The sequence below is a fragment of the Conger conger genome, chromosome 13 (assembly GCF_963514075.1).
Source record: "Conger conger chromosome 13, fConCon1.1, whole genome shotgun sequence".
Classification (NCBI taxonomy): Eukaryota; Metazoa; Chordata; class Actinopteri; order Anguilliformes; family Congridae; genus Conger; species Conger conger.
Genome location: NC_083772.1, coordinates 19,614,712 through 19,639,228, shown reverse-complemented (window position 1 = coordinate 19,639,228; position 24,517 = coordinate 19,614,712). Strand labels below are relative to the sequence as shown.

The 24,517-nt window shown below is 46.3% G+C and overlaps 1 protein-coding gene across 1 annotated transcript in view; it reads left to right on the top strand.

Moving 5' to 3' along the window:
• The window catches only part of tenm4 (teneurin transmembrane protein 4), a 233,562-nt gene that overhangs the window by 100,973 nt on the left and 108,072 nt on the right, over nt 1-24,517 (top strand). Inside the window, exons 5-8 of the mRNA XM_061216776.1 lie at nt 14,215-14,455; nt 16,632-16,706; nt 17,012-17,098; nt 17,952-18,187. Coding sequence (XP_061072760.1) covers nt 14,215-14,455; nt 16,632-16,706; nt 17,012-17,098; nt 17,952-18,187 — 639 coding nt within the window. The remainder of the gene's footprint in view (nt 1-14,214; nt 14,456-16,631; nt 16,707-17,011; nt 17,099-17,951; nt 18,188-24,517) is intronic.

Sequence of the window (24,517 nt, the reverse complement as noted above, 5' to 3'; positions counted from 1 at the left end):
TCTTTTGGCACGTCCAAAGTGTAATCACAAAGGAAGGGTGGATTATATATCTGTCGGTATTGGAGATCTCTGTGTTTCTGCGGGGGAAGTGTTGCGCATTGCGGCTTAACGCTGTCGTCAGTGTGCGCTCCACCTAAGACTGTGTGTGTCCACGGCCGGGGCTGACAGTGATCAGACAGTGATGGAGCTCCAGATCGATGCGTGTTGAACTGAACAAACTGCACTTTCCTTCACCTGCTGGAGGTGAGAAGGCCTGGGAGGGCGGATCACAAAACTTTATTGCCCTTAAAAGAGAATTCGTCTTGCACTTAAGGTCCCCTGGCAGTCTAAGACATCACCCGCAGACCCGCTGTGGTTTTCTGTGATTGATGTCGCTGCTCACTGCGCGCTGAATGTTATAACGGCCAATGAGCTGTCGTGGCTTTGAGATACTCAGAAATTCTCCAGTCCTGTGGCGTGACATTTAAAAAAAAGAAATTTCGTCTTTAATCACTTGCTTAGCAAAAAGGCACAATTGAAATCATTGGCTTATGTTCCTTTTTGAGAGAAATGATTGATAGAGCCGTGCAGTCGTGGGCTCCGTAAGTGTTTGACGGAGACCGAAAGCAGCGTCTCTAAATGAATAATTCTCCTCGGCGCTGCGAGCTGGGCTCGTCTGACAGGTGTCAGATGAAGGTGATTGTTAGCGCTGTAACCGGTGTAAAATCGGCGTGTATTATGGGAGATTTTCTGAGAGCGGGACATTTTTTGGGAACGGAAGCCAAGCCTGCGCCGCTCCATTTGAGGGAGGACAGGGTGATCATTCCGGTTTTCAGAGAAAGCGCTCGTCCGTTTGAGGCTTTCCCAGCCCATCCACTGCAGACTTTTTGCTGCTGCGGAAAGATCCGGAGAAGCTCCCCTCTAGAAGGAACCTTCTCCCAGGGTCCCCTCAGGTGCCCACTCTTCACAGGGAGGTAAATACTTGATCGGACGTGGCGACTTAATTACGCGAGGGCTGGAATTAAACCCGGCTCCGGAGCGGTGCGTTCGGCTTCGGGAAAACCGAAGAGCCGGAATCTCGACCCAAATGAAATTTCCTCGCTGTAGCGACGTGCTGCCGGTGCTGCCGGCCGCTTACGGCTGACTCTGGGGCTGTGAAGCAGGGTGGTCAGAGGACGTCCTTTTCTTCAGGAGATTTATCATGTGGCAAAGACCCCGTTTTGCATAGAATTATAGGCTGCCTCCGGGCCCCCGGTCAGGGGTGGCGGGGAGATGGTGGAGAGGCTCTCATCCTGGCTGAGACCCCTCGGTCACCCCCGCGCTTTATTACGCGCGGAGAGAGGGCTAACGCTGGGCGCGGTGACACGTTTGATAAATAAAACGCGATTAAGTACATTAAGCGCCCCGCTGACCAGCCTTCTGGGGAGGACGGTAATGTTCTCAGCGCCTGGTGGGCATATCCTCGCGGGGGTAGTCCCTCAACCCCCCCCCCACCCCCCCGTTTAAACTCCCTCAACCCCCCCCCCACCCCTGTTTAAACTCCCCCAACCCCCCCCACCCCCCTTTAAACTCCCTCAACCCCCATCCCCTGTTTAAACTCCCTTCACACTTTATTTTATTCTGCAGGGTAGTGCCACAATGAAGCAGTTTTACTCTAGAAGACCTATACCCTCAAAAACTCTGAATCTGAATAAAGCGTAACTTCTGTAAATGAAGTAACTCATTACTGTGAATCTCTCTCCTTTCTTTCTCTCTATCTTTCTCGCATTGAGTTTCCACTGTGCTGGGATGGACCTCATTTCAATAATAAAGAGACGGGTGCTTTGGTTGCTTTGCTGAAGGGAGTTCCAGCCTATTTTCATGCGTTTTTTTCCTTTGGGTTAATCCTAATTCTTACTGAGAACCCAGATTTGTTTTGCGTTAGAAGTGCAGGACCTATTTGCATTGTTGTTTTTCACAATTACACTTGTTTGAATTCCAGGGCATATAAACCCTTGAAAATGCAAAATTTGCATATTGAGAGTGAATAATGATTAGCCATTGCATAGATGTTTGTAATCTTTGTGTCAGCTGTCAGAAGCAGACGCTTGGTTTATTATTTATTTATTTTTTAATTAGTCGGTGTCTCTAGACATATTCTTTTGGCTCCCATTTCTAATATATCACAAAGCGACATGTCCTGGGTTAATTGTGGTGGTTTGGGTTTTTTTTTTTCTTTGCAATGTGTGGCAGCATATAAATGTCATATTTCTCTGAGGGTTAACCGTTGTCTCTCTCGGCAGGAAAGTGAAGCAATATTAACTTATATAGTTTGCAATTACCTCTTCTGCACACAGGAATGCGTCAGACACATTCTGTGTGCCTTTGGAACAGTCTGTGCTGGTAAATGGAATGTGTAAGCGCTGGTGTTCTGACCATATTGTGACACGCTCTCTGTGTTCCACCTTCCCCGGCTGCATGTCAGTATGTGACAAAATGTCCGCCAAACCCGACAAGCCATTTCCCCTGACAATAAGGTCTGTGTGTGAGAAACTTCCTGAGGGCCTGGGTCAGAATGTGTTCATAATGGGAGCATGCCGGGTAGTGTGTGTGTGTGTGTGTGTGTGTGTGTGTTTGTGTGTGTGTGTGCGTGTGTGCGTCTGTGTATGAATGTGTGTGTATGAATGTGCGTGTATGAATGTGTGTGTATGTGAATGTGTGTGTGTGTGTGTGTGTGTGTGTGTGTGTATGTGTGTATGTGTGTGTGTATGTGCGCGCGTGTGTATGTGAATGTGTGTGTATGTGAATGCGTGTGTATGTGTGTGTGTGTGTGTGTGTGTGTGTGTGTGTGTGCATGTATGTGTGAATGTATGTATGTGAATGTGTGTGTGTGTGTGTGTGTGTGTAATGTGAATGCGTGTGTATGTGTATGTGTGTGTGTATGCTTGCGCGTGTGTATGTGAATGTGTGTATGTGTGTGACACCCCTGAGAGGGATGTGTGGTGTTTGATTTATTTGATTAAATATGCTCTTGCCCTTGTGCCTTTGTTACTCAGTCTGTACCATTTTGTCAGTGCCTTTCTGGAAGCACTTTTCTGCATATCTGTAAGAACTGGAAATAAGGGGTCATAAATGAATGGATAAAGTCAATAAATGAATGGTAAATGGACAGCAGTTATTTTGTGGTTTTTTACAAAGCACTTTACAATTCGTGCCTCTCTGTGTCTCACTCACACACACACACACACACACACACACAGAGCGAAAGGCAGCCCTGCAAGGTGCCAGCTAGTTTATTGGAAGTAATTAGTGGTTAGGTGTCCTGCTCAAGGCGCATTGCCCAGTTCAAGGATCGAACCTGTGACTCTCTTAATGCCAAGAGGAACTAAATTGTTTTAGAATTTTTGCTACAGCGCTATTAGCAGTGAGACTGAATTGTTTGCCCCAATAGTGTTGTGAAATGTTTGTGTTTTTTTTAACACAGGTAACCAGATTCTCAGTGTTATGTTTTGGTTCACACGGCTGAAAAAAACCCTAACCATTACGTAATATTAACAGAAAAGCTTTTTTCTTTGCTCAAAAGCACTGTTATTGTTCTGGTCAGCTTTTCACTGGATGAATCCATGCATCGTGTCGTTTATTTACCAAGCGAAACGCTTCCTTTCAAGTGCACAAACCCCTCGGACCCCACCCCCACTCCAACACTGCCGTTTTCTGAATGTGGCTGCTGAAGTTCCCACAATCCTCTTGGGCTGCTCGCTGAGGCGCTGTGCCATTGTGAACGCCCAGCGTTCCACTGTGGTCCCAAAGCTTTATGCGCGGGGCCCAGCAGGCAGGAACTCTCTGAGTCGCTTCCTGTTGGGGGCTGGGCGCAAACCTTAGACACAGCGCCTCTCCCGTTTAGCATCTTTTATTGCGTAACAGCATGGTGCCCGTTCGCGGTTTTCTTCGAATGGAGTCCCCGGCTCCAACTGAAGGGACCGCACCACAGGCCTCCAGCCCGCCATTCAGTTTCACGATGAAGCTGCTTAAATCATCTTTCTCATTTGCTGGGAGAGGATTTGGTTAAAGCCAGTTATACAGCACTACGGGATGAGGAATTGGCACATCTGAGGCGAACGAAATATTAACTTAACATTGCGTAGCTTGAGTTTTTAAATGAGTGGCGTGTTTTGCAGGGCTTACCTGTGTCTTAGCATCCTGGGCACTGCCCTATTTTGCCTATCTCAGTGTAAAAAAAAAAGCTGGGATGTTACAATAAGTAAACCGAGTCTTCATTAAATTGGAGTCGTTAAAGATAAAACACAAAATGTAACAAACATTTCACTAATTGAAACATGTTTTCATTATTATATTCTCAAAACGTCTTATCACACGCAAGGTTCTCGCTGTACAACGGCCTGGATTCAGTTGAAATCTGTTATTAACTTGCAAGTAATTGCAAGCCGCGCAAAACGCAAACGCTTTTTCTTTTCTTCACAGCAGTGGTCTGATCTGCTGGTTTGGCTGATTGAGGGAGAATGACGACTGAAATCAGTCTCTGTGCATCTCCTTCTCCTGTAAACAACCTCAGCCTTTACATCCCGACTTGGAGAAAGTTAAAAGAGAGAAAATAAAGTGTTAAGATGTCTGAGCTGCAGCTGGGGCTGTGGCACGATGCCTGAACCAATCGCGCTCCTGCGGTCTGTCTCTCCGAGGGGGTGCTCACAGCCCAGGTGCCAGACTCTGACGAGACTGTGTTTGCCGCAAATAAACGTGGAAAAAAACAAGTTCATCTGCATTTTTTCTGGCTTCCTCTTCCGCTAATTAATGGAGGCAGGATGGGGTGCGGCAGCAGACTGGTGGTCCTGTGCTCCCAGGTGTGTGCGTGTGTGTGCGTGTGTGTGTGTGGACTGTTGATTGTTGACAATGTTCGTCATAACTGTTACTCTCATAACTCTCTTGTCAACTGTGTGAAGAAGGCAAGAAGTCCCTCTTGAAGTTTGTGATGGAGTGAGCGAGAAAGAGCAGACCGCTCCTATAACAGTCGAGGAGACTTGAAGAATGAGGATCATTGCAGGAGTTGTTTAGCTGACACTTTTATCCAAAGTGACTTCCAGTTGATTTGACTAAACCGGGGACAATCCCCCCCTGGAGTAATGTATGGTTTGCTCAAGGGCCCAACAGCTGCTACATCTGGCTACAGCAGGGCTTGAACCACCAACCTCAATCAATAATCTCTTTCAGTGCCAGTATATACACTACAGTTTAGCGATTGCTGAAGTGAAATAATAATATTTTGTAATAAATGGGCAGCCCTAAATTAATGACTTGTATTTCTGAGATGAGCACTTTTAGTTGTGGTAATTTCTGTCCGGATCTTGCTATCTTGGAAAGAAAGGCCATTGGCATCATTGGTGTATTTGGGCAACGCGGCACTCTGACGCCTTTTCCTTTTTTCTTAGCTCTACTGTGGCCAGTGGAGAGAAATCATTATTTACTGTTTTCTGGTTTTATCAACTTTATGTGTAAGAAATATGAACAAGTACAGTAAGCTATTGGCATTTGCTAAAGTGTAACCTTCCATTATAGATCCACGTGACTTTACGTGGAGAGGTAACATTAATGCTCACCCCCTTTCACATTACATAACCTTCATTTAGCAGACGATCCTGTCAAGAACAGCTTGCAGTGTGGGAGAAACATACAGTCCAGTCAGTGCGTCCTCCTGACTCATGCCCTGAGTCATCCAGCGAGAGCTGGGCTGGCTAACAGCATGTCGAGATCATCACTAAAACGGCTTAACTATGGTAACCAACCAAGAAAAATAATGCACTGTATTTTAGTCTCATATTTTCACTTAAAAATGTGTCTACTACTTTTTTTTGTTAAATAAGACAAAATATTGCCAATGGGTGTGATAGTTAGACTCATTTAAAAATTTGCCAATGGGCAAAGGAAATTTCACAGTGACTTAAATAAGCAGTAACTAATATTTTCTACTTCAGAGAAAATAATAAGATGTTATGTCTTAATACAAGACTGAAAAACACTTGACATGTTTGCTGTGTGGTTCTTCATTGCACATTTTGCTTCTGTTGTGCTGATGGTAGATTTGTATTCCAACATGAATGCCCTATTTGGGAATTCACAGAATAATAATAATAATGTTTTAAGCAGATATTTTTTAATTCCAAAGGTGACCAAAGACAGACAGAAGAACAGATTGGAGGAGAAAGTGAGCGTTAAATCAAATCAGCTAATAGATAATGAATAACAGATGCAGATACTTTTGTCTCAGCGTACCATGAGTAGAGAGTGGTCAGTATTCCGGTGCTGGGTTCGGGAAGGAGGCCGGAGAGAGGGACAGGTTCATAAATCATTCATTGGTATCCCCTGCTTGTAAGGAATTGTGTCTTTCCACCGAGTGTGTGCTATGTCACCCTTAATGACCTATTAACACCTGCAGAGCAGTGGACATTCTCAGCCTCCTCCTAATGCCGTGCGTGGGTGTGTATCCTAACAGTCACGGCACACCAATGTATTTAAATGCAGTACAGACTGTTTTCAAAATGGATTAACAAGATGTTTGTTTCATTTATTTATTTATAATTTGACATGGTACTAGTGTTATCTGTTCCCTGAACACTGCAGCCAAGCAGTGCTCAAGAAAGCTTCTGTCTTCTGTTTTTGTCATTGGAGATGCTGGTTGCAACAGTGCTAACCATATTCTAGCTCTGGTTGTTATTAGCAGATTTAGCACATGACGTATTGATTGTCGTACAGTTATACTATAATGTATGCTGACGGTACAGGACAGACCACTTACAGGTGACATATTGTAGTAAGCATGTACAGTCACCAGTTCCCACTCGGTGCTGTTATTGGACATTTCCTGATTTAGTAATGAGCCTGTTGTTCCCCACAATGCACCGGCCTCTGACCCAGTAACTGTCACCCGACTGGAGAGTGTTGTAGCATGTTAATGTCTTCTCTGGGAAAACACAGCTGTCAGCACTTTGTGATTTTAAAGCATTCATCGAGGTCCTTTGTCCACAGAAATTAGGAGGAGTGTTTTTTGTCGCAGTTTTTTTCATTTGAAAGAGGCAGAGGCTGCCCTCTGCGGTGATGAATCGTTGTTGCTGAATCGTTGGATTCTTTAGTGCTTTTTGTCTTTGCGGGATTGATGAGTGCTCTGAAGACTGTGATGAAGCACGTCTTGCTTTTACCTTTGGGTGAAAATGATACACTTATGCTTCCACGGTGCCTGTGCGGTGTAATGCAGGTGGGGCTGTTTTCGGTCCGGGACTAGAACAGAGACGGACACAGCGGGGAGCTGAGTGTGTGGAGAGAACCGAGCTGCTCAAGGATCAGGAACCCCTCAGTCCTTGCCTTTCCTTTCTGCCGTTTGCTGTCAGTAGCCATTAATTGGTCCAGGCCTCAGACTGTCTGTCTTTTTTATTTCCGGTTTCGTTTGAAAAAACTTCTGACTATTTTCTCCTGAGATCCGATTTATGCATTTTAATTGTTTTGACATAATACAAGCGTCTTGGATGACAGAAAACATGTTGTAGTGAAAAATGTTTTCAGAATATAATTTATTTTATTTTGATTGAATGTCTGTTGTTGTTGTAGCTTTCAGCATAGTTGCATATATTTAAATTGAAATTTAGAAAAGACAGTTTGTTTTTGGGACGTTATGTTTCATTTAATTGGCCTTATAATCGGCATAATTTTTGGCATGTAGAAGAAAACATTTTTGAAAAGATTTTCAGTGGGAAATTATTATTGTTTAGACATAGCTAGAGACATGGCAGCTACTGCACACTGTGCCCCTGACCTGTCCCTGCATCCGGAAACGAGGAAGCCAGCAGAATGACAAATGTGAGAGAATTCAGTCGAACCTCGCTCAGTTTCACTCGACAGTGGAGTTTCCGCGTCCTGTTGTGTGCGTGTCTCAGAATTCCAGTCCTCTGAGTCAGTGTGGAAGCAGAAACAGAACTGCAGTGTCTTGTGGGTACCCATCTGTCAGCAGGTCTGTGTAATGATACGGTCTGTGCCAGAAATGACAGATAATCACACATAACCGGATTCCTGTCAGTTCTGTGTCCCTTTAATGACCGGTTCAAAAATATGTTAACTGTCCCGAATGAGTCTTTCTCATTGATATTGCCACATGGTACACCAGTGGATTTTCTGCCATTTTGTGAATGTTAGCAGTTGGCCAGTGTTTAATTTGTGCCAGGTTCTGCTGGAACAGTGTCCTGAACCTCTTTTGGACCGCCTGTATCCCAGGAACTATTTATGTGGATCTGGAAACTTGGGAAGGGAAAAAACGAATGAACATATGAATGAAAATCTTCACAGTTTTGGACTGCCTGTGTTGCCAACCCCCAGGTCACTACACACCCTGCCCTGCCCCAATCCACAACCAAGGAGTAGATCCATTAACATCAGCACTACTGTTATTTTGCGACTGTTTTTATCCAAAACGACTTACAGTTGATTAGACTAAGCAGGGAAGCAATGCAGAGTTAAGGGCCTTGTTCAAGGGCTACACCGGGGCCTGAACCACCAGCCTTCCAGGTCCCAACCACTTGCCACTAGGCTGCCCTACAGGATCCCCCCCAGCTCTGCTGTTTTGATTTCGTCCTTCTGGGATCTGTATCACCTTTTGGTCACCTTCCTCACTTGGGCACTTGCTGTTCCGGAACCCCTAGTTTATGAGTGAAGCACTGGACAGGGTTAAGAGAAACAATGCATCAGGTGTTGTAAATGCACAGGTGTATGGGAGAACTACAAGGTGAAGGAGGGCCCATGTTTTACAGAAAGGATCGTGTGGGAAGCACCGTGCCCTCTGTTTTGTACCAGCATAGTGGATTGTGGAGGCTGTTTTTTATTATTTTTTATGAGGGTCTTAATCCCAAGACAACCTCTAAGACAAAAGCATCTGCTCTTTGGTTGGATCCACTGGCTGTGCTTTTATTAGTTTTCGGGTGTGGAAACAGCTGTTGGAGGCCCATGTATCTCTTGAGTAATGAGTTCAACCCACTGAGTGCGAGCCGAAATCTTGTGCTATCTCATATCGGTCATGGCAAGACTGCATCCTGTGGGTGCATGCTCCCGGGTGTGTGGGTATGCGTGTGCATGTGTGTGTGTGTCTGGGTTTGTACATGTGTGTTTGTGTGTGTGCGCACGCGCACGTGTGTGTGTCTGCACTTGTGTGTCGGCGTGTGTGTGTGTGTGTGTGTATGTGTGTGCGTGCGCGTGAACACGTGTGTGTGTGTGTGTGTGTGTGCACTTGTGTGTGTGTGTGTGCGCGTGTGTGTGCGCGCGTGTGTGGGTGTGCGTGTGTATATGTGTGTGCGCGCGTGTGTTTGTGTGTATATGTATGTTGTCGTATACCTGCCAATCTTGCGCTGTGGATGTTGGTTGAATAGATGGCGGCCTGTTAAGGAGATGGCGCTGCGGGATGCAGGGTCTGGGTGATTGATGAAGGGCTCGGCCAGTGGAGAAGTTGATGGATAAGGTGTGCTGTCCTTTCCTCTCAGAGTGTGCAAGGACATCAGCACATTCCCTCGCACGGAGCGGGGAGTATCAAATTGTGCTGGGCAGTTTTCTGCACAATCTGATATGCTTAATGTTAAGTGCCTCCATCTAAATAAAGTATCCCGATCATTAGATCCGCAGCCTTGATGGAGAGGATGTAAAACTCTCTCCTGTCAACCAGAATCCTCAGTTTTGTATTTATTTTTGTGCAACAGGAGTTGACAGTTGTGTCATGATCTCTCTGTTCGCACAAACCGGGAGCACGTGTTTCCATGTGTCCAAACGTGTTTTCTGCACCGTGGTGGGTTGTGCATCTGTCAGGAGCGGCACATGTCGCGGAGGGGATGCAGGAAGCGAACGTGACATCACAGGCTTGGTAATTAGCGTGTGGACTTCCTGTCACCGCACTGCCTCCGACTCGTCAGAACCTGTCACTGAGACGAGCGATCACACGCGTAAATGCTGTTTTCTTTATTCCTGTAATAATTTACGTCGTAAGAAAAGACCCCGGAGAAGTTCTGAGCAGCCTAATGTCAGGGACTGAATGATTATTGTTGAGTTGACTGCTAATACTGGCATCCACACGTCTCTGTGGTTTGTTTTGGAGTTGTATCGTGTCCAACTTTGAACATTGTTCTCTACACAACACAAGTTTTCCGGGTTCGATCCCCCACCCTGGGTGTGTGAAAGTCTCCCTGAGCAATACACCTAACCTCCAAACTCCAATTGCTCCCGAAGAGCTGGTCGGTGCCTTGCATCGCCTTTGGAGTGTGGGTGTGTGTGTGTGTGTGTGTGTGTGTGTGTGTGTGTGAATGAATGAGAGGCATTAATTGTAAAGCGCTTTGGGTAAAAGTTCTTTAAATGCAGTCGTTTACCATCCTCCTGTTCTCCTCCTCGTTGCCCCCTCAGTCCTGTGAGATGGTGTATCGTACATTAATTTTGAATGCTGTAGAGACGTTGTTTACCACCTTTCTCCGTCGATGTTGAATTATTTATGAGCGGTGTAATGGTAATTAGTGTGACGTACTTCCCAGCATGAGGGCCCCCAGTGATCACCCACTGTGGGAACGGTGGGGTGCCTGGGCACCCTGCTGAAAGGTCAACGACCGCCACCATCTCCCCGCGAGAACGCGCGTGGCATTGCTCGAGAAAGCACGGCGAGGAGAGCTCTGTAAATATAACCGACCGTACATTACTGACATGGAGCTTTGTGTTGCTGGGCAACATAGAATATAATAGGCTTCGATGGCTAATAACACGTAACGTTAACTATCGGAACAGGCTCGGCTGGTTGCTGTAAAGTTGCTCTCGGTACCTTGAGCTCTTTACGTTAACGAGTTTGCGCACACTTCCGTGATTTTCTCTGGATAACGGTGTCTGCTGGGTGCTGAAATGTAAATGCGATGGATCTGCAGAAACGGAGGATTCTGTAACGCATTCTGCCCCCGATTCTCGTTGATGCGAGCTGCTTTCAAGTTCTAATTACCTTGTGCTAAATCATGTGATTTTTTCGCTCCATGGCCGAGTCATACAATTGCAAGAAAACATCATTTTGGTTCAAGAGCTCTTGAGCGCAACTCAACTACTTATCTTTTGACTTTTTCTGCACATGAAACAAGCAATTCATGGGAACGAATTAACACTTTGAATTGCAGATTACCAGCCCGTTTACGTTAAATGTGTTTACACTGTCTAAACTTGAAGGCGTTTGCCGGCGCTGTAACTGCACTTTTAAAAGAGTGGACAATTATGATTTTTTAAAAATCGAATCAAATCTGTCAGCTTTAAAACGTTGCATGGCAACAGTGTTTTTGAATGTGGAATACAAAACAGTTTGGTGAGAGCGTCGCTGCGGCAGAACGCAGCTTTAAGGACCACTCCTACTGGACCGGGCCTGCTCAGGTGTGCGGTCTGTAGCAGAGCCTCTGCAGGTGGGATTTCAGGGTATCCCGTGAGCTTGGCAGGTGAGCCCAGGGCAGGTGGTGCTGCAGACGTTGTGGATGGGCAGAGCCAGACAGCGGGGGGCCCTTCTGGAGCAGTCTGTGGGTGCACCTGAGCCCCAGGTATGACTGCTCGGAGCAGGCTGTGAGTGTAGTCTGAGCCCCAGGTATGACTGCTCAGAGCAGGCTGTGGGTGTAGTCTGAGCCCCAGGTATGGCAGGTCAGAGCAGGCTGTGAGTGTAGTCTGAGCCCCAGGTATAACCGACTGGAGCAGGTCTTGGGTGCAGTCTGAGCCCCAGGTATAACAGACTGGAGCAGGTCGTGGGTGCAGTCTGAGCCCCAGGTATAACAGACTGGAGCAGGTCGTGGGTGCAGTCTGAGCCCCAGGTATAACAGACTGGAGCAGGTCGTGGGTGCAGTCTGAGCCCCAGGTATAACAGACTGGAGCAGGTCGTGGGTGCAGTCTGAGCCCCAGGTATAACAGACTGGAGCAGGTCGTGGGTGCAGTCTGAGCCCCAGGTATAACAGACTGGAGCAGGTCGTGGGTGCAGTCTGAGCCCCAGGTATAACAGACTGGAGCAGGTCGTGGGTGCAGTCTGAGCCCCAGGTATAACAGACAGGAGCAGGCCGAACACATGGCTGTGCAGGGGGACGGTCAGTGCAGTAACGCGTGGAGATGTTGTTGGTTATGGTGGCCCGCTCTGCAGTTCAGTAATGAAGCACTCCTGCGGGCTGACACTGTGCCATAATATGGCCCTCGCTGGGAGGCAGAGGGCCCAGAATGACCCTGCCTGGAGAACGGCCTGATGGGAAACCGCTGGCCAATGCTGACGGATCCTGCCACCTGCCTCTCACACATGCAGAAGGACAAGTGCAGATGCCTCACGTACACACACACGCGCATGTAAACACACACTGACGTACACTCACACACATGTATGCGCACACGCTCTCATATAGACACACACATGCACACACCACGCACTCACACACAGACACTTGTGCACACCGCACACACACACATGCCACACGTACACAGTCACACATGCATACACATACACTCACAGACATGCGCATGCTACACACAAGCGCACCGCACGTACACACACACATGCATACACGTGGAATGGTGGGTGTGGGGGTGATTTGCAGGTGTGTTGTGATGACATTGGAGCAGGGGGAGTAGTTAGTTTGCACGCGCTGCGCATTGGCCAATAGTATCAGGCAGGTAAGGGTACGAATCCAAATCTAGGATATCACCGTCTCAGCTCGAGTGATGATCTCTGATTGCTGTGCCGTCTTGAGGTGCTGAAAGGAACGCATGCAGCCTGCTCCTGACAGAACTGTGTGACCCAGACGGACTTGTTTTTGTCTAAAATGGGCCTTACTCACCAGCCCCCGTGACCGGGTGGGCTGGGACAGCCTGTTCTCGGGCAGATCTGCTCTGCTCCAGCTGCATACAAGGCCCACATTGTTTCTCTGTTCCTCTGTGTGTGGTGAGGAGCAGGCCAACACTCCAGGAACGTGGGCGGTGAAGAGGCTCTTTAGCTCTCTTCCTCCCAGTCCTGGGGAGGTAAACAAGAGTAGAACGAGCTCTGCACACTCCTGCTTTTCCAAAAGCGATCGATGTAACGACAGCATCAAGGGAGGGGGGGAAACAATGTACGAAAAACGACTCTTCCCGTTTCCCTGAGAGAGAAAGAGGCTCATTTATACATAGCATTAGCCTGTGTGTGCACAGGTGATTGCATTTCCACTACTCTACATAAGTCATGCTCAACCAGATTACCCTGAACATCCCTGCAGGAATACCAACACAAAGAGGTGGCTGAAATGTAAATGCCACTATTTCAGACTATCTTGATCCCTATTTCAGAACCTAATGTTGGAACTTACTGTTTTTACAATTATTGTTTTCAATAATGTTTCAATTTCTGTCCCATTAATACATTGATTGATGTTTTTTGTCAGTAATCATTTTAGCACATTTAAATGTTGCTTAACTAATTCAATTGTAATTGTAATTGTTCTTTGATAATTGTCTTGCCGTATGTTCTTCTCTTTGTGAATCTGTTCTTTTTGTTGTGACTTGAAAGTATTTGGTATTTAATGAAGTTCTCTCCCTCAAAGTTTATCTGAGGTTTAAATAAAGTTAGAAAAATTTGTATTAGAAAAAACAAACATACACCAAAAAACTTGCACAAGGCATTGGGTCCCAGGAAGGCTGATGTGGTAGAAACATTAACTGTTCCCAAGGAAAAATAAATACTATATTATTATTTTATTTTATTTTTTGCATCAAGCATGTATGCAAGCCTTCTCATTTCCGATAAAAAATAAACTATGGGGCATGACTGAATTGTGCAAAAGCAAATTCGTTTTTCAGTGGATATGCATTTTTACTTTATTTGTGTTGTCGATTTCTGTTCTGAAGACAGAAACGCTTCATATTCCACAAATGTAGGAGAGTAGTTCCCCAGAACTCACTGACTTATGAAGTTTAGCATTTATTTGCCAACATGTTTGGAGAAGCGCTAGCAAATCCTTGGGATTTTATGATCTCGTCTTTGTGAATTGTACTTGCTGTAAATCTCTCTCTTTGTCTCCTCTCTCTCCCTCTCTGTCTCTCTCCTCCCTCTGTCTCTCACCCCTCTCTTCCTCTGTCTCTCCTCTCTCTCTGTCTCTCCTTCTCTCTCTCTCTTGCTCTCTCTCCCTCTTTCAGTGTGAAAGTTGCCTCCACTTGTTTAATGACAGTGTGTCTTTTTTTAATTGTTTTCCTCGCATACAGACGGCCCATTCCACAACCACTCCCAGCTGCGGACACCACCCTTGCCCCACTCCCATCCCTCCAGCCAGCACCACGGAACCTCCGCCAACTCCCTGAACCGGAGCGCCTACACGCCCCACAGCAACCCCAGCCCCGTGCCCATGGACAATTCCCTGCCCCTGGAGGGGCCTGGAGGTGTCCACGACTCTGGGGGTGTCCAGGACAACTGGCTCCTTAACAGCAACATTCCGCTGGAGACCAGGTACGCTCCTTCACTGAAGTACTGCCCGCACATAGCCTCGAGCCTACCACACAGTGGTCAAGCCGACTGACTGATTAATCAGGCAGGTCTGATTTACCATTCAAAAATACTGACTGATTAATCGGGGAGTACCGATTTATTGTTTACTAATCAGCTGCCTGATTAATCAAACTGGATTGATTTATTGTATTCAAGCTTACTGACCTATTAATTAGGCTAAATCAATTATATTGCTATCTCAAGGGTTAAGGTATTTCAAATATGTGAAATGTTTAACTGACGGGACTGAATATTTACTGAAAGTAATTCAGCCTTTTGTCTCTGGTCTGGTTGAAATGGCGATCTTTTTCTTACCAAGAGCCCTCTTGAATCTCTGAATTAGTCCAGAGCTTGGTAGCCATCACAGCACCCTGGGTTCTGCTCCAACACTGGCCAACATGCTTTTTGAACATGGTTCTCCGAAAGTCGGGGGGAAAAGTGTTGTTTTCTTCTCTTTTTCCAGCTTGAGCCATAGGTCGTTCTTTTTTATCAGAATCACAGTCACAGCCGCTTTCCAGAAAATTCTCCGGAGGCTCTGGTGTTGTCCACCATGAGCCCTCTGCCCTCATTTATCCTCTGGCTGTTGGCGCCTTCGACCAAACCGCCAGTACTAAGTGCCATGGCTCTGTGTCAGAGCGGGCTGACCGTTAGTGGCTGTTTGGTTGCCCTTCTCTACCCCACCCTGGGAAATCTCCACTTATTGCGTGGTAGATGAAGCTAACCAACCATTAACCAATGTTTAGATCACACCCTTCTTAAAACGGGGATAGAGTTGGCCTTCGACCCCAAAAAAACCCTCAACCCCTTCCACCACAAGCTGGAAAGCCGAACGCAGTTTTGAGAATGTTGGAATATTGCCTGCCCTTTCAGATGGAGCAAGGTGACCGAATTTGAGGTTGTGGGGCGGCATCACTTCAGTATTATCGATGAAGGAACCCTGCCAAGCTTCTTCCTGAACAGGAAGCTGTGGGCTTCTAACATCTTCCCACACGCTCACAGTCGAATCTTAACAGGCCCAAATTGGCAAGAGAATTAGTGAGCTAATTTAGCGGACGATTACGCCAGCTACAGCACGGCAGCCTGTTCCTCCTGTAGAAGTAGCCAGCTATGTAAGACTGTCCAATTAGCAGGAAAATGAACACTGCTGCTAGCCTGTGGAAGGACCGTTGCTGGATTAATGAACGATTATCTGTTGTGTATTATTTGCAGTTAATCTCGCAATAGGTATTCCCGCCGGAGAGAAACGGATGTTCTGAATGGGGATGGGTGGTGGTGGGGGGCGGGGGGTGGTCTCGCATAATTTGTTGAAGCGAATTAGCAGTCATCCCCAAAGTACCATAAATTATTAGAATGATGTTGATAAAATTGAGGCCATTAGCAGTATCCACAAGGGCACTGCGATGTCTTCTGTCGCCTCAACTTAGTTAATGGAATTATAATGGCTCCTCTCCTACTTTTTGTCAAAAAGTAGCGAGTGGTCCTGAAAAACGTCCAGCTGTTTGGTCTTAGTCAGCCCCCATGGAGCGCGGATGGGGACCACACTCAGTTCCCCTCGTCGTGTTCCACTGTCACGAGCCCCCGTCAGAATTATCCCGTTCGTTAGCAGATTTATCCGGCCCTCATCAAACCGTAGCCTTGTAGCACAATAGGCTGACCTTCGCTCGTCGGCTGCAGTAAAGAGAAGAAACAACAAGGCTTTTCTCCCGTCTCAGGGAACACGTTCAGTCTGCACGTTGCATGTTGACGGTTCATTTTCTTCCCATTTCATTATCTCAGCCCTTCTTTATGGAACAAAACCGCGGCGTTACTGAAACGCCAGGTCACATTAACACAAATTCTAACACTCTGGTGCTCTGTCAGACAGCGAACACTGTGAAACAGCCTTGAGCTGTTTCACAAGCTGCAGCGCGATCGTGTCACATCAGAGCCCAACCTGAGCACACAATGCACTTATTTTTCTTCTTTTCAATTTGCCAACTGTGTGATAAATCTGATCGTTTTAAACGTGGTTTTGTTGTTTGTTTCACTCATTAAACCTCTCTAATGCTTGCAACTGTATTTCAATCTACCTGAACCTGCAGAAGTGGGAGGGGTATTGAATGTGATGCATTGTTCTCTTTTAATCACAACCACAAAGGAGCCAGAATACTCTGTTGTTTATCAGAGAAGAGCAAGATTCTTTGAGGGAGGGGCAGGGATCGTACAACACAAGGTAAAGGGGACCCCCCGCAAAGCTCCAAAGTCCGGTTCCTACGTACCCCGAGCAGGAACGGTAGATGTTAAGTGTCTCACTAACACCTCAATGCTAGTCTAGTTCCATAAGGGCTTGACTTTTTTTTTTTTTTTTTTTTTACGTAACTCTGGGATTCCTGTTTTGTTACGGTTGATGTTGTCGTCTCCGTTTGTGTGGTTGTTTGGCCAGCTCTTTATTTTCTGTGCTTTTCCGTTTGTGCTGCCCGTGTGTTGCTTCTGTGCACGTCTCACCCTAGCTTCACTCATTTCTCCATCTGTGTGTAGAAGCATGGCAAAGCAGACTTTACAGGACAACTGTATTGAGATGGAGATTCTGGCGTCTGAACGCCGCGACGCTTCGTGTGATGACGGGTATGTTACCAGCTGACGGTCTGGCTGCCGCGGTTATTAGGGCTGTCTCTGCTTTGCCATGGAGTGTGTAGCGTGTAGTCTGTCGCAGTGCCTCTCAGGTTTTAACTCATGTTGGAAATCAAGGGAAGAGCGCCACATTGTAAATGTACCTCACTCTTTCACCGGGTCTTGTGTATTTAGCCGAACGATAACTGTCGCATTCGGCAGCTGAACGCGTGCCCCGATTGTTCAGGCCCTTTCCTCTGTAAATCTGCGCTTTCTCTGCAGAGAGGATTTGTATAATTTAGTGTAGACACTGGGATTGGGGAAGGATTTCTGTCAGCACAGCTGCCTCACACAATTTTCAGATGCAGATCCCTAACAAATCATTTAGGAATCATATTTAAAGCATCCAGCGATTTTACTCCCGTAACAGCATGTGTGTGTGTGTCGCGTGTGTGCGAGCGTGTGTGTGTGCCTGTGTTAATTTTTCATTTAAAGACAACATTTCTTAACGAAAATACCCAACTACATTTTGTTTGTATTATACTTGGAAACATGCACAAATTACTCAATTATTTCACAGGTAAACAAGTGTGAAATATGCACAAATTACTCAATTATTTCGCTGGCAAACAAGAGTGAATTAAAAAGGCTCTCTGTGGCCAGTAGCGTTTGGTAGCTGAATACTGATTCACAGTTTAGTTTGTATTGCACACACTTCCAACAAAAGGGTGGGTGCACAGGTTAGTGACTGCGAATTTCTGAACAGTCTCTGGAACGGCTGCCATCTTGGCTCTGACTCGAAGGCTCTTGAATGGGTGGTTGCCAGCTTACAGTAGGAACTCTAGGTAACAGCGTTATGCTTTTTTAGGCACTTCCTGTTCAAGCCGGGTGGCACCTCCCCGCTGTACTGCTCGCCGTCTCCAGGGTACCCCCTCACCTCCAGCACGGTTTACTCCCCTCCGCCCCGCCCCCTTCCCAGAAGCACCTTCTCCCGGCCCACGTTCAGCCTGAAAAAGCCCTACAAACACTGCAACTGGAAGTGTGCGGCTCTGAGCGCCATCCTTCTGTCCGTCTCCCTGGTGTTCCTGCTGGCCTACTTCATCGGTGAGTCTGTGCGCACGCACACACATACACACACACACACACACACACACACACTATATACATACACACACACACACGTACACACTATACACATACACACACACACACACACACACACACTATATGCATACACACACTATACACACACACACTATATGCATATGCACACACACACACTATACACACACACCCACACACTATATACATACACACACACACTATACACACACACTATATACATACACACACACACACACACTATATACATACACACACACTATATACACACACACACACTATACACACACACTATATGCATATACACACTATACACACACATACTATATACACACACGTGTACACTGTATACACACACGCACATGCACACACATACACACACTATATACATACACACACACACTATACACACACACTATATGCATACACACACATACACACTATACACACACACACATACTATATACACACACGTACACACTGTATACACACATGCACACACATACACGAGCACACACACACACACACACACACACATACGCACACAAGCACACATGCATACACACATGTACACAAGCACACACACTTTGCTTAAAAACATGCATGTGTGCACATGCACATACTTTGAGATATGCACAAAAACACATGTACATGTACACGCACACGTGCACATAGCTTGCACGCACGATTACACACAACCAGGCACACATACATAAATACTCACCGTACGCACATAAACTTGTACAAATACGTCAATGCACACACACAAGCTCACACACGCAGACACATGCACACTCACACAACTACACACTAATCTGCATGTAGATGCAGGATGTGTCTGGAATATGACAGCATATTATCTTTAACCTAAAACAGGTGGAGAATATGTTTCTTTTTTCTTTTTACTATGTATACACAAGTACCATATACTAGTTCCACTTCATATTTGGTCATATTCAGTCCCACGGTTTGAATGTGAATGTCTGCGTGTAACTGCTTAGCATATAAATGGTTTGAGGTAGATCTTTATCTCACCTGCGTGCCGAAATTAATTCAGCTTGTGTGCAGCCCGAACAGAAACATGGAGTTGCGTAATTTGAGTGAAATCTTCGGCTTTAAGGTGGCAGACTGCGTTGCCTTTGCCACAGAGATAAATAGGTTCTTCCTCTCAGACGGCAATAAATATGCATTACAGCACGAGTATGATTTAAATAAATATGTATTACAGTTGGAGTATGATAAAACTGCCATTTCTGCTTTTCCTACGGGCTTCACTCGCCATCGAGAGACCACTCCAGCCATGAGGAAACAATGATTACACGGCGCTTAAAAACACCAAACGCCCGCTAAAATACATGTAGTGTTTCTTAAATGTGTGATATTAACATCACAGGAAACACCACTAGGGGATTCAAGGTTTTTTTTGTTTTTTTTTCCCCCCTTCTTTTTCTGCCTCATTTACACTGCATGGATTAAAAAGCAGAATTAGAATCCGCTTCGAGCTCTTCGTTTAACCGAAACAGACTCTCGCGCCGAGACGTTCCGGGCACCCGCAGCGGAGCCGAAAAACCGCAGCTCGAATTCAGGGGGAGACGCGGTGTTTTGTGGCACGCGTGTGAAGCCGCAGCCCCAGCTAGCTCTAAATATACACTGCAGCAGGCCTGCCCTGGCTGGGAGCCAGATCAGCCCGTCGGGCTGGTAGGACTTAATTACTGGATGTAATTACTAAAAAAGGAACGGGTGAAGGAAGCAGCCCTGTCCCGGCGCACCTGAGGTAAACATCGCTGCAAACCGAGGCCTCGCCCCGAGATCTACATTTCCAATCGGGGACAAAGGCCATTTTTAATTAAACGGCGATGAGAAAATATATTTAATTTCAAGTGCAATTAATTATTGAGGGCCGTAATTGGGAGGCTCTGGCTGAGGTGTCTAATGAGCACAATTAAACCTGGTGACAGATGTTTTGACTTGCAGCGCATGCTCCCACCGACCACCCTCCACCCAAACGCGTCTTCTCCACAGTCACTCATTCTTGAGATGGGTACGAGTGGAAGATGCAGAAACTTGCCATTATCTCTGCGGTGGCTCACTCATTAATGTATTCATTCCAACCCCCCCCGCCAATAAGGTCATCTGTTTCCTTCCTCTGCGCTCCCTTCCCCTCACGCTGGGAATCGAAAGGCCAGCCAGCCTGCCGCTCAGTCTAACCGCTGGTCTCAGTGTAGGGTATACCCAACCAAACTGCTGCCACTTAGCTCAGAGTCTTAACTGCCAGCCTCAGTGTAGGAGAACACCCAACCCAGCACTGCTGCCACTCAGTCTAACCGCTGGTCTCAGTGTAGGATACACCCAACCCAGCACTTCAACTGAGCTCAGAGTCTAACCTCCGGTCTCAGTGTACGGGTTCACCCAACCCGGCACTGCCACTTAGCTCAGAGTCTAACCGCTGGTCTCAGTTTAGGATACACCCAACCCAGCACTTCAACTGAGCTCAAGAGTCTAACCTCCGGTCTCAGTGTAGGGGTTCACCCAACACAGCACTGCCACTTAGCTCAGAGTCTAACCGCTGGTCTCAGTTTAGGATACACCCAACCCAGCACTTCAACTGAGCTCAAGAGTCTAACCTCCGGTCTCAGTGTACGGGTTCACCCAACACAGCACTGCCACTTAGCTCAGAGTCTAACCGCTGGTCTCAGATTACGATGCAGCCAACCCTGCGCTGCTGCCACAGCTGCTTACAGAAAGCGCTGGTTTTATTGTGATGATCGGAGCCGGGCTGGGAATCCTGGCTGCGCTTCAGGCCCGGGATAACTCCGCGTTGTCACGGCGTTGGGAGATTCTGCGTGGCGCTGATTTCCCCCGCCGATCCGAAGCTGTAGGTCTTCCTAGGTGCGTCGGCTCATCCCGACCCGGCGTTCCCGTCTGGGAATGCACCGCCGGAAAACTGCTGCCGCCCTGACACGACTGAAAGAGAAGGCTCTCCCGATGGTGCTGGTTTTATGTACAGGAATATGGATTTGCTGTTCGGCTTGTGTTGCTATAGGACAGGTCTTTCGCAGGCTTGTTAATAGTGTGAGCTGAAAAATAATATGAGTGGTGTTTTTTTTCCCCTCTGGTTTGCACCTGGAATGCGTGAGACTTTAAAATTGTGCCACTGTTGCTAAGATCTAACTTGCTCCTGAGAAACATTTTGTAGTGTTCGGGTAGAAGAGAAAAATATATGTTTTTACTGACAATTTCTTCCCGCTGAGAATATTTTTTCTGTTATTTTTTAAAGCCATTTCTCTATACCAGCACTCTGGTTAAAAAAAAGAATTGGTCTTACACAGAGTTTGGGCCCAGAGTGTTGTCAAAAACGCATAGAGACTTCCATGAGCCGAATGCCAAAAAAACAAAAAAAACATTCAAATTAAGCCAATGGAATCTGCAGTCAACAATTTCTTAAAGCCCTATATCAATGTGTCATGTCTGTGACTGGATGCTTGTGCTTTTATTAAATCTTTATCTTAAACTGAACGTGCACTATGCATACATCTTTCATTAGCACACTAAATTGTGAGCTTTTTAATAACGAAGCATGACTCGCATGCTGTAAGAATCATCCAGAAATCATATACAGATATAGCCGTACATTATAGCCATCATATGACCAGTCGCCATGTTCATTTTCCGCTTTTTCATGGTCTTATTTGAATTAAGTCATGGTTCATTTAAAACCTTCTTTTTTTTCCCTGCTGAGTACTTGGTCCTTCAAATAATATTACCCTGCATGACAAAATGTCTTCCTACTTTTCTCATTTAACAGCCGCTGACAGAAAAGTACAATAAATTAGCTTCCCCCCCACGCCACCCACCAACACACATCACACACACACACACGCGTAATATTTCATCAACTGCTTCCTCTTAAGTGTTTAATTTGAGCAGCTGTGCGCTGCCTGGATTGAAACGGAGAGCGTCAGCGTGTACGAGCGTTTGGATGGTGGGCTCTCTCCGCAAGCAAGAGAGATGGACTCCCTCAGGTGTGTAATGAGTGACCGGTGTCTGCCAGGACCGCCAATCATCCAACCGAGTGTCTAAAAGGGATTAATTAGCCATATGCTCACAGATATTCACACTCCACTCACTGACAGATGAACCCCAGCCATGCTTTTGAGCGGTCTCCAGGTTTTTTTCTTTTTCTTTTATGGTATTAGGACTGTTGTGTTATATTATGCTGGACTGGTACCAGGGAATGGGGTTTTTCTTGCACGTGGGCAGTAGTGCAGTAGCAGTTTCTTTATTTGGAAGGCAGGGGGTTGGCCTGCCAGAATGGTGGTGTTACGTTTATGAAACGTCGCTGAGTAAGGGTTAAGGGCCTTTAACCACACATTGCTCCAGGGGAGGGGAGTCTCCTACTTTGGATAAAAGTGGCAGCCGAATAATTGTAATCTAATGGTGAGTGTGTACTGGCACAGTGTATATGATGATGGGAGAACCTCTCCCTCCGGAACATGAAGCGGTGAGAGAGTGCTCCTGATCTGGCTCCTGGTTCTGCCGGGTTCTCTTCCAGAGAGACAGAAGGTAGGAGAGTGGAGCGAGCGCTTACGATCAAGCTGTAGCGTGTGCTATGCTACACACTGAGGCCCCTCCCCAACACATCCTGTGTCCTGCACCCTCGTTAAGATTGCCTCGTTAAGATTCATGTCTCTTTCCCTGCGGCAGGGGCCTTTAGTCAGCGCTGTATCGATGTATGTTAGATTAGTTTGGGGCTCGAGAGCTAAGTTTCCCATGAGGCCTCGTGTTGCTGAAAATGCTAAGCTAACGCTGTTATACAAGCACAGAGATGAGAGACTCACGTCCTACCCAGTCATCTCCTGCAGAGGTTTGGATATCTTGGCATTGTTAGGAAATTTTGGATTGTTTTTCTTCAGCGGTTGGGATCTTTTGGCAGTGTTGGGAAATTTTGGATCTTCTAGTCCGTGTTTGGGATCTTTTGGCAATGTTGTGAAATTTTGGATCTTCTAGTCAGTGTGTTGGATCTTTTGGCAGTGTTGGGAAATTTTGGATCTTCTAGTCCGTGTTTGGGATCTTTTGGCAATGTTGGGAAATTTTGGATCTTCTAGTCCGTGTTTGGGATCTTTTGGCAATGTTGGGAAATTTTGGATCTTCTAGTCAGTGTTTGGGATATTTTGGCTATGTTGCGAGAGTTTGCATCATTTCCCTCCAGACATTTGGATATTTTTGGTAGTGTTGGGAGAGATTGCATCATGCTCTCCAGAGGTTGGAATATTTTGGTAGTGTTGATAGACATTGGCTCTTCTTCCTCCAGAGGTTTGGATCCTCTGGCAGATAGTTTGGATGCAGTACGATGAGGAATAGCCAGCCGGTGAGATTATTTGGGCGCTCATAATGAAACCCCTTCCATCGCCGGAAGCACCGGGCACTCTGTCAGCCCCGTGAATCCCCCATTCCCCCCTCCCTCCTCCCCAGTCCGCTACTGATGCAAACCCACAAATCACAGACCGCCTCTTCGCCAAAGCCAACAGAATGACACGACGGGCCACCCCTGCCGTCAGTCCCGCAACACTCCCTTAATCCCCAAACCGTCTACAGGCTTCGCTTTATTGTTTGAATTGGTGTCGTCTCACCCACGACCCCCCTCTCTCGATGCGTAACTTCTGATTATTACTGCTCAATCCTCCGGGGAACACCTACTTACAAAGAGAAAATAAAGCCGAGGAAAAAAAATGTCTTGTCGTGGAATCCGATCTGGGGAAATGGCTATTGATTTAGCTAGCCGGAGGAAATTGCCTTCATCCTTTACAGCAGGCCTTATGAAAGGAATCATAATTGTCCCAGTAATTTCATGCCAGATATTTAGCAGCATTCAAATGAAAGAATGGAATGGGTGTTTTGGTCCATTATGCCTTCAGGTATGGAAAGACTACTTGAGAGCCACAACATCTTCCATTAATCGCGGCTCATTCCATCTGTACCCAGTCCTAATTACATTCTGATTTCGGTATTTTAGACAATAATTGTGTAGCAGAGGCCTGCTGACTCTTAAAGATGATCAATGAAATGGTGTGAAAAGCCACGCGATGGTCTTTTAACATGGTTGTTGTGGCTGTCGATGATCGACTCCGCGAATGAAAAGCCTGAAAACGGTAATGTTTTCTTTTGATTATTCATCAAAAGGTGATCTCATGGAAACTTGTTCTCCTCATTTTTTTCCCTCCTTTTTTCTTTCTTTCTTTTTTTTTTTTTTACTGCTCCTTCCTTCACCTAATGAGCAGATTTCTAGAAATCGCTTTTTCCGTAACTGTAGCT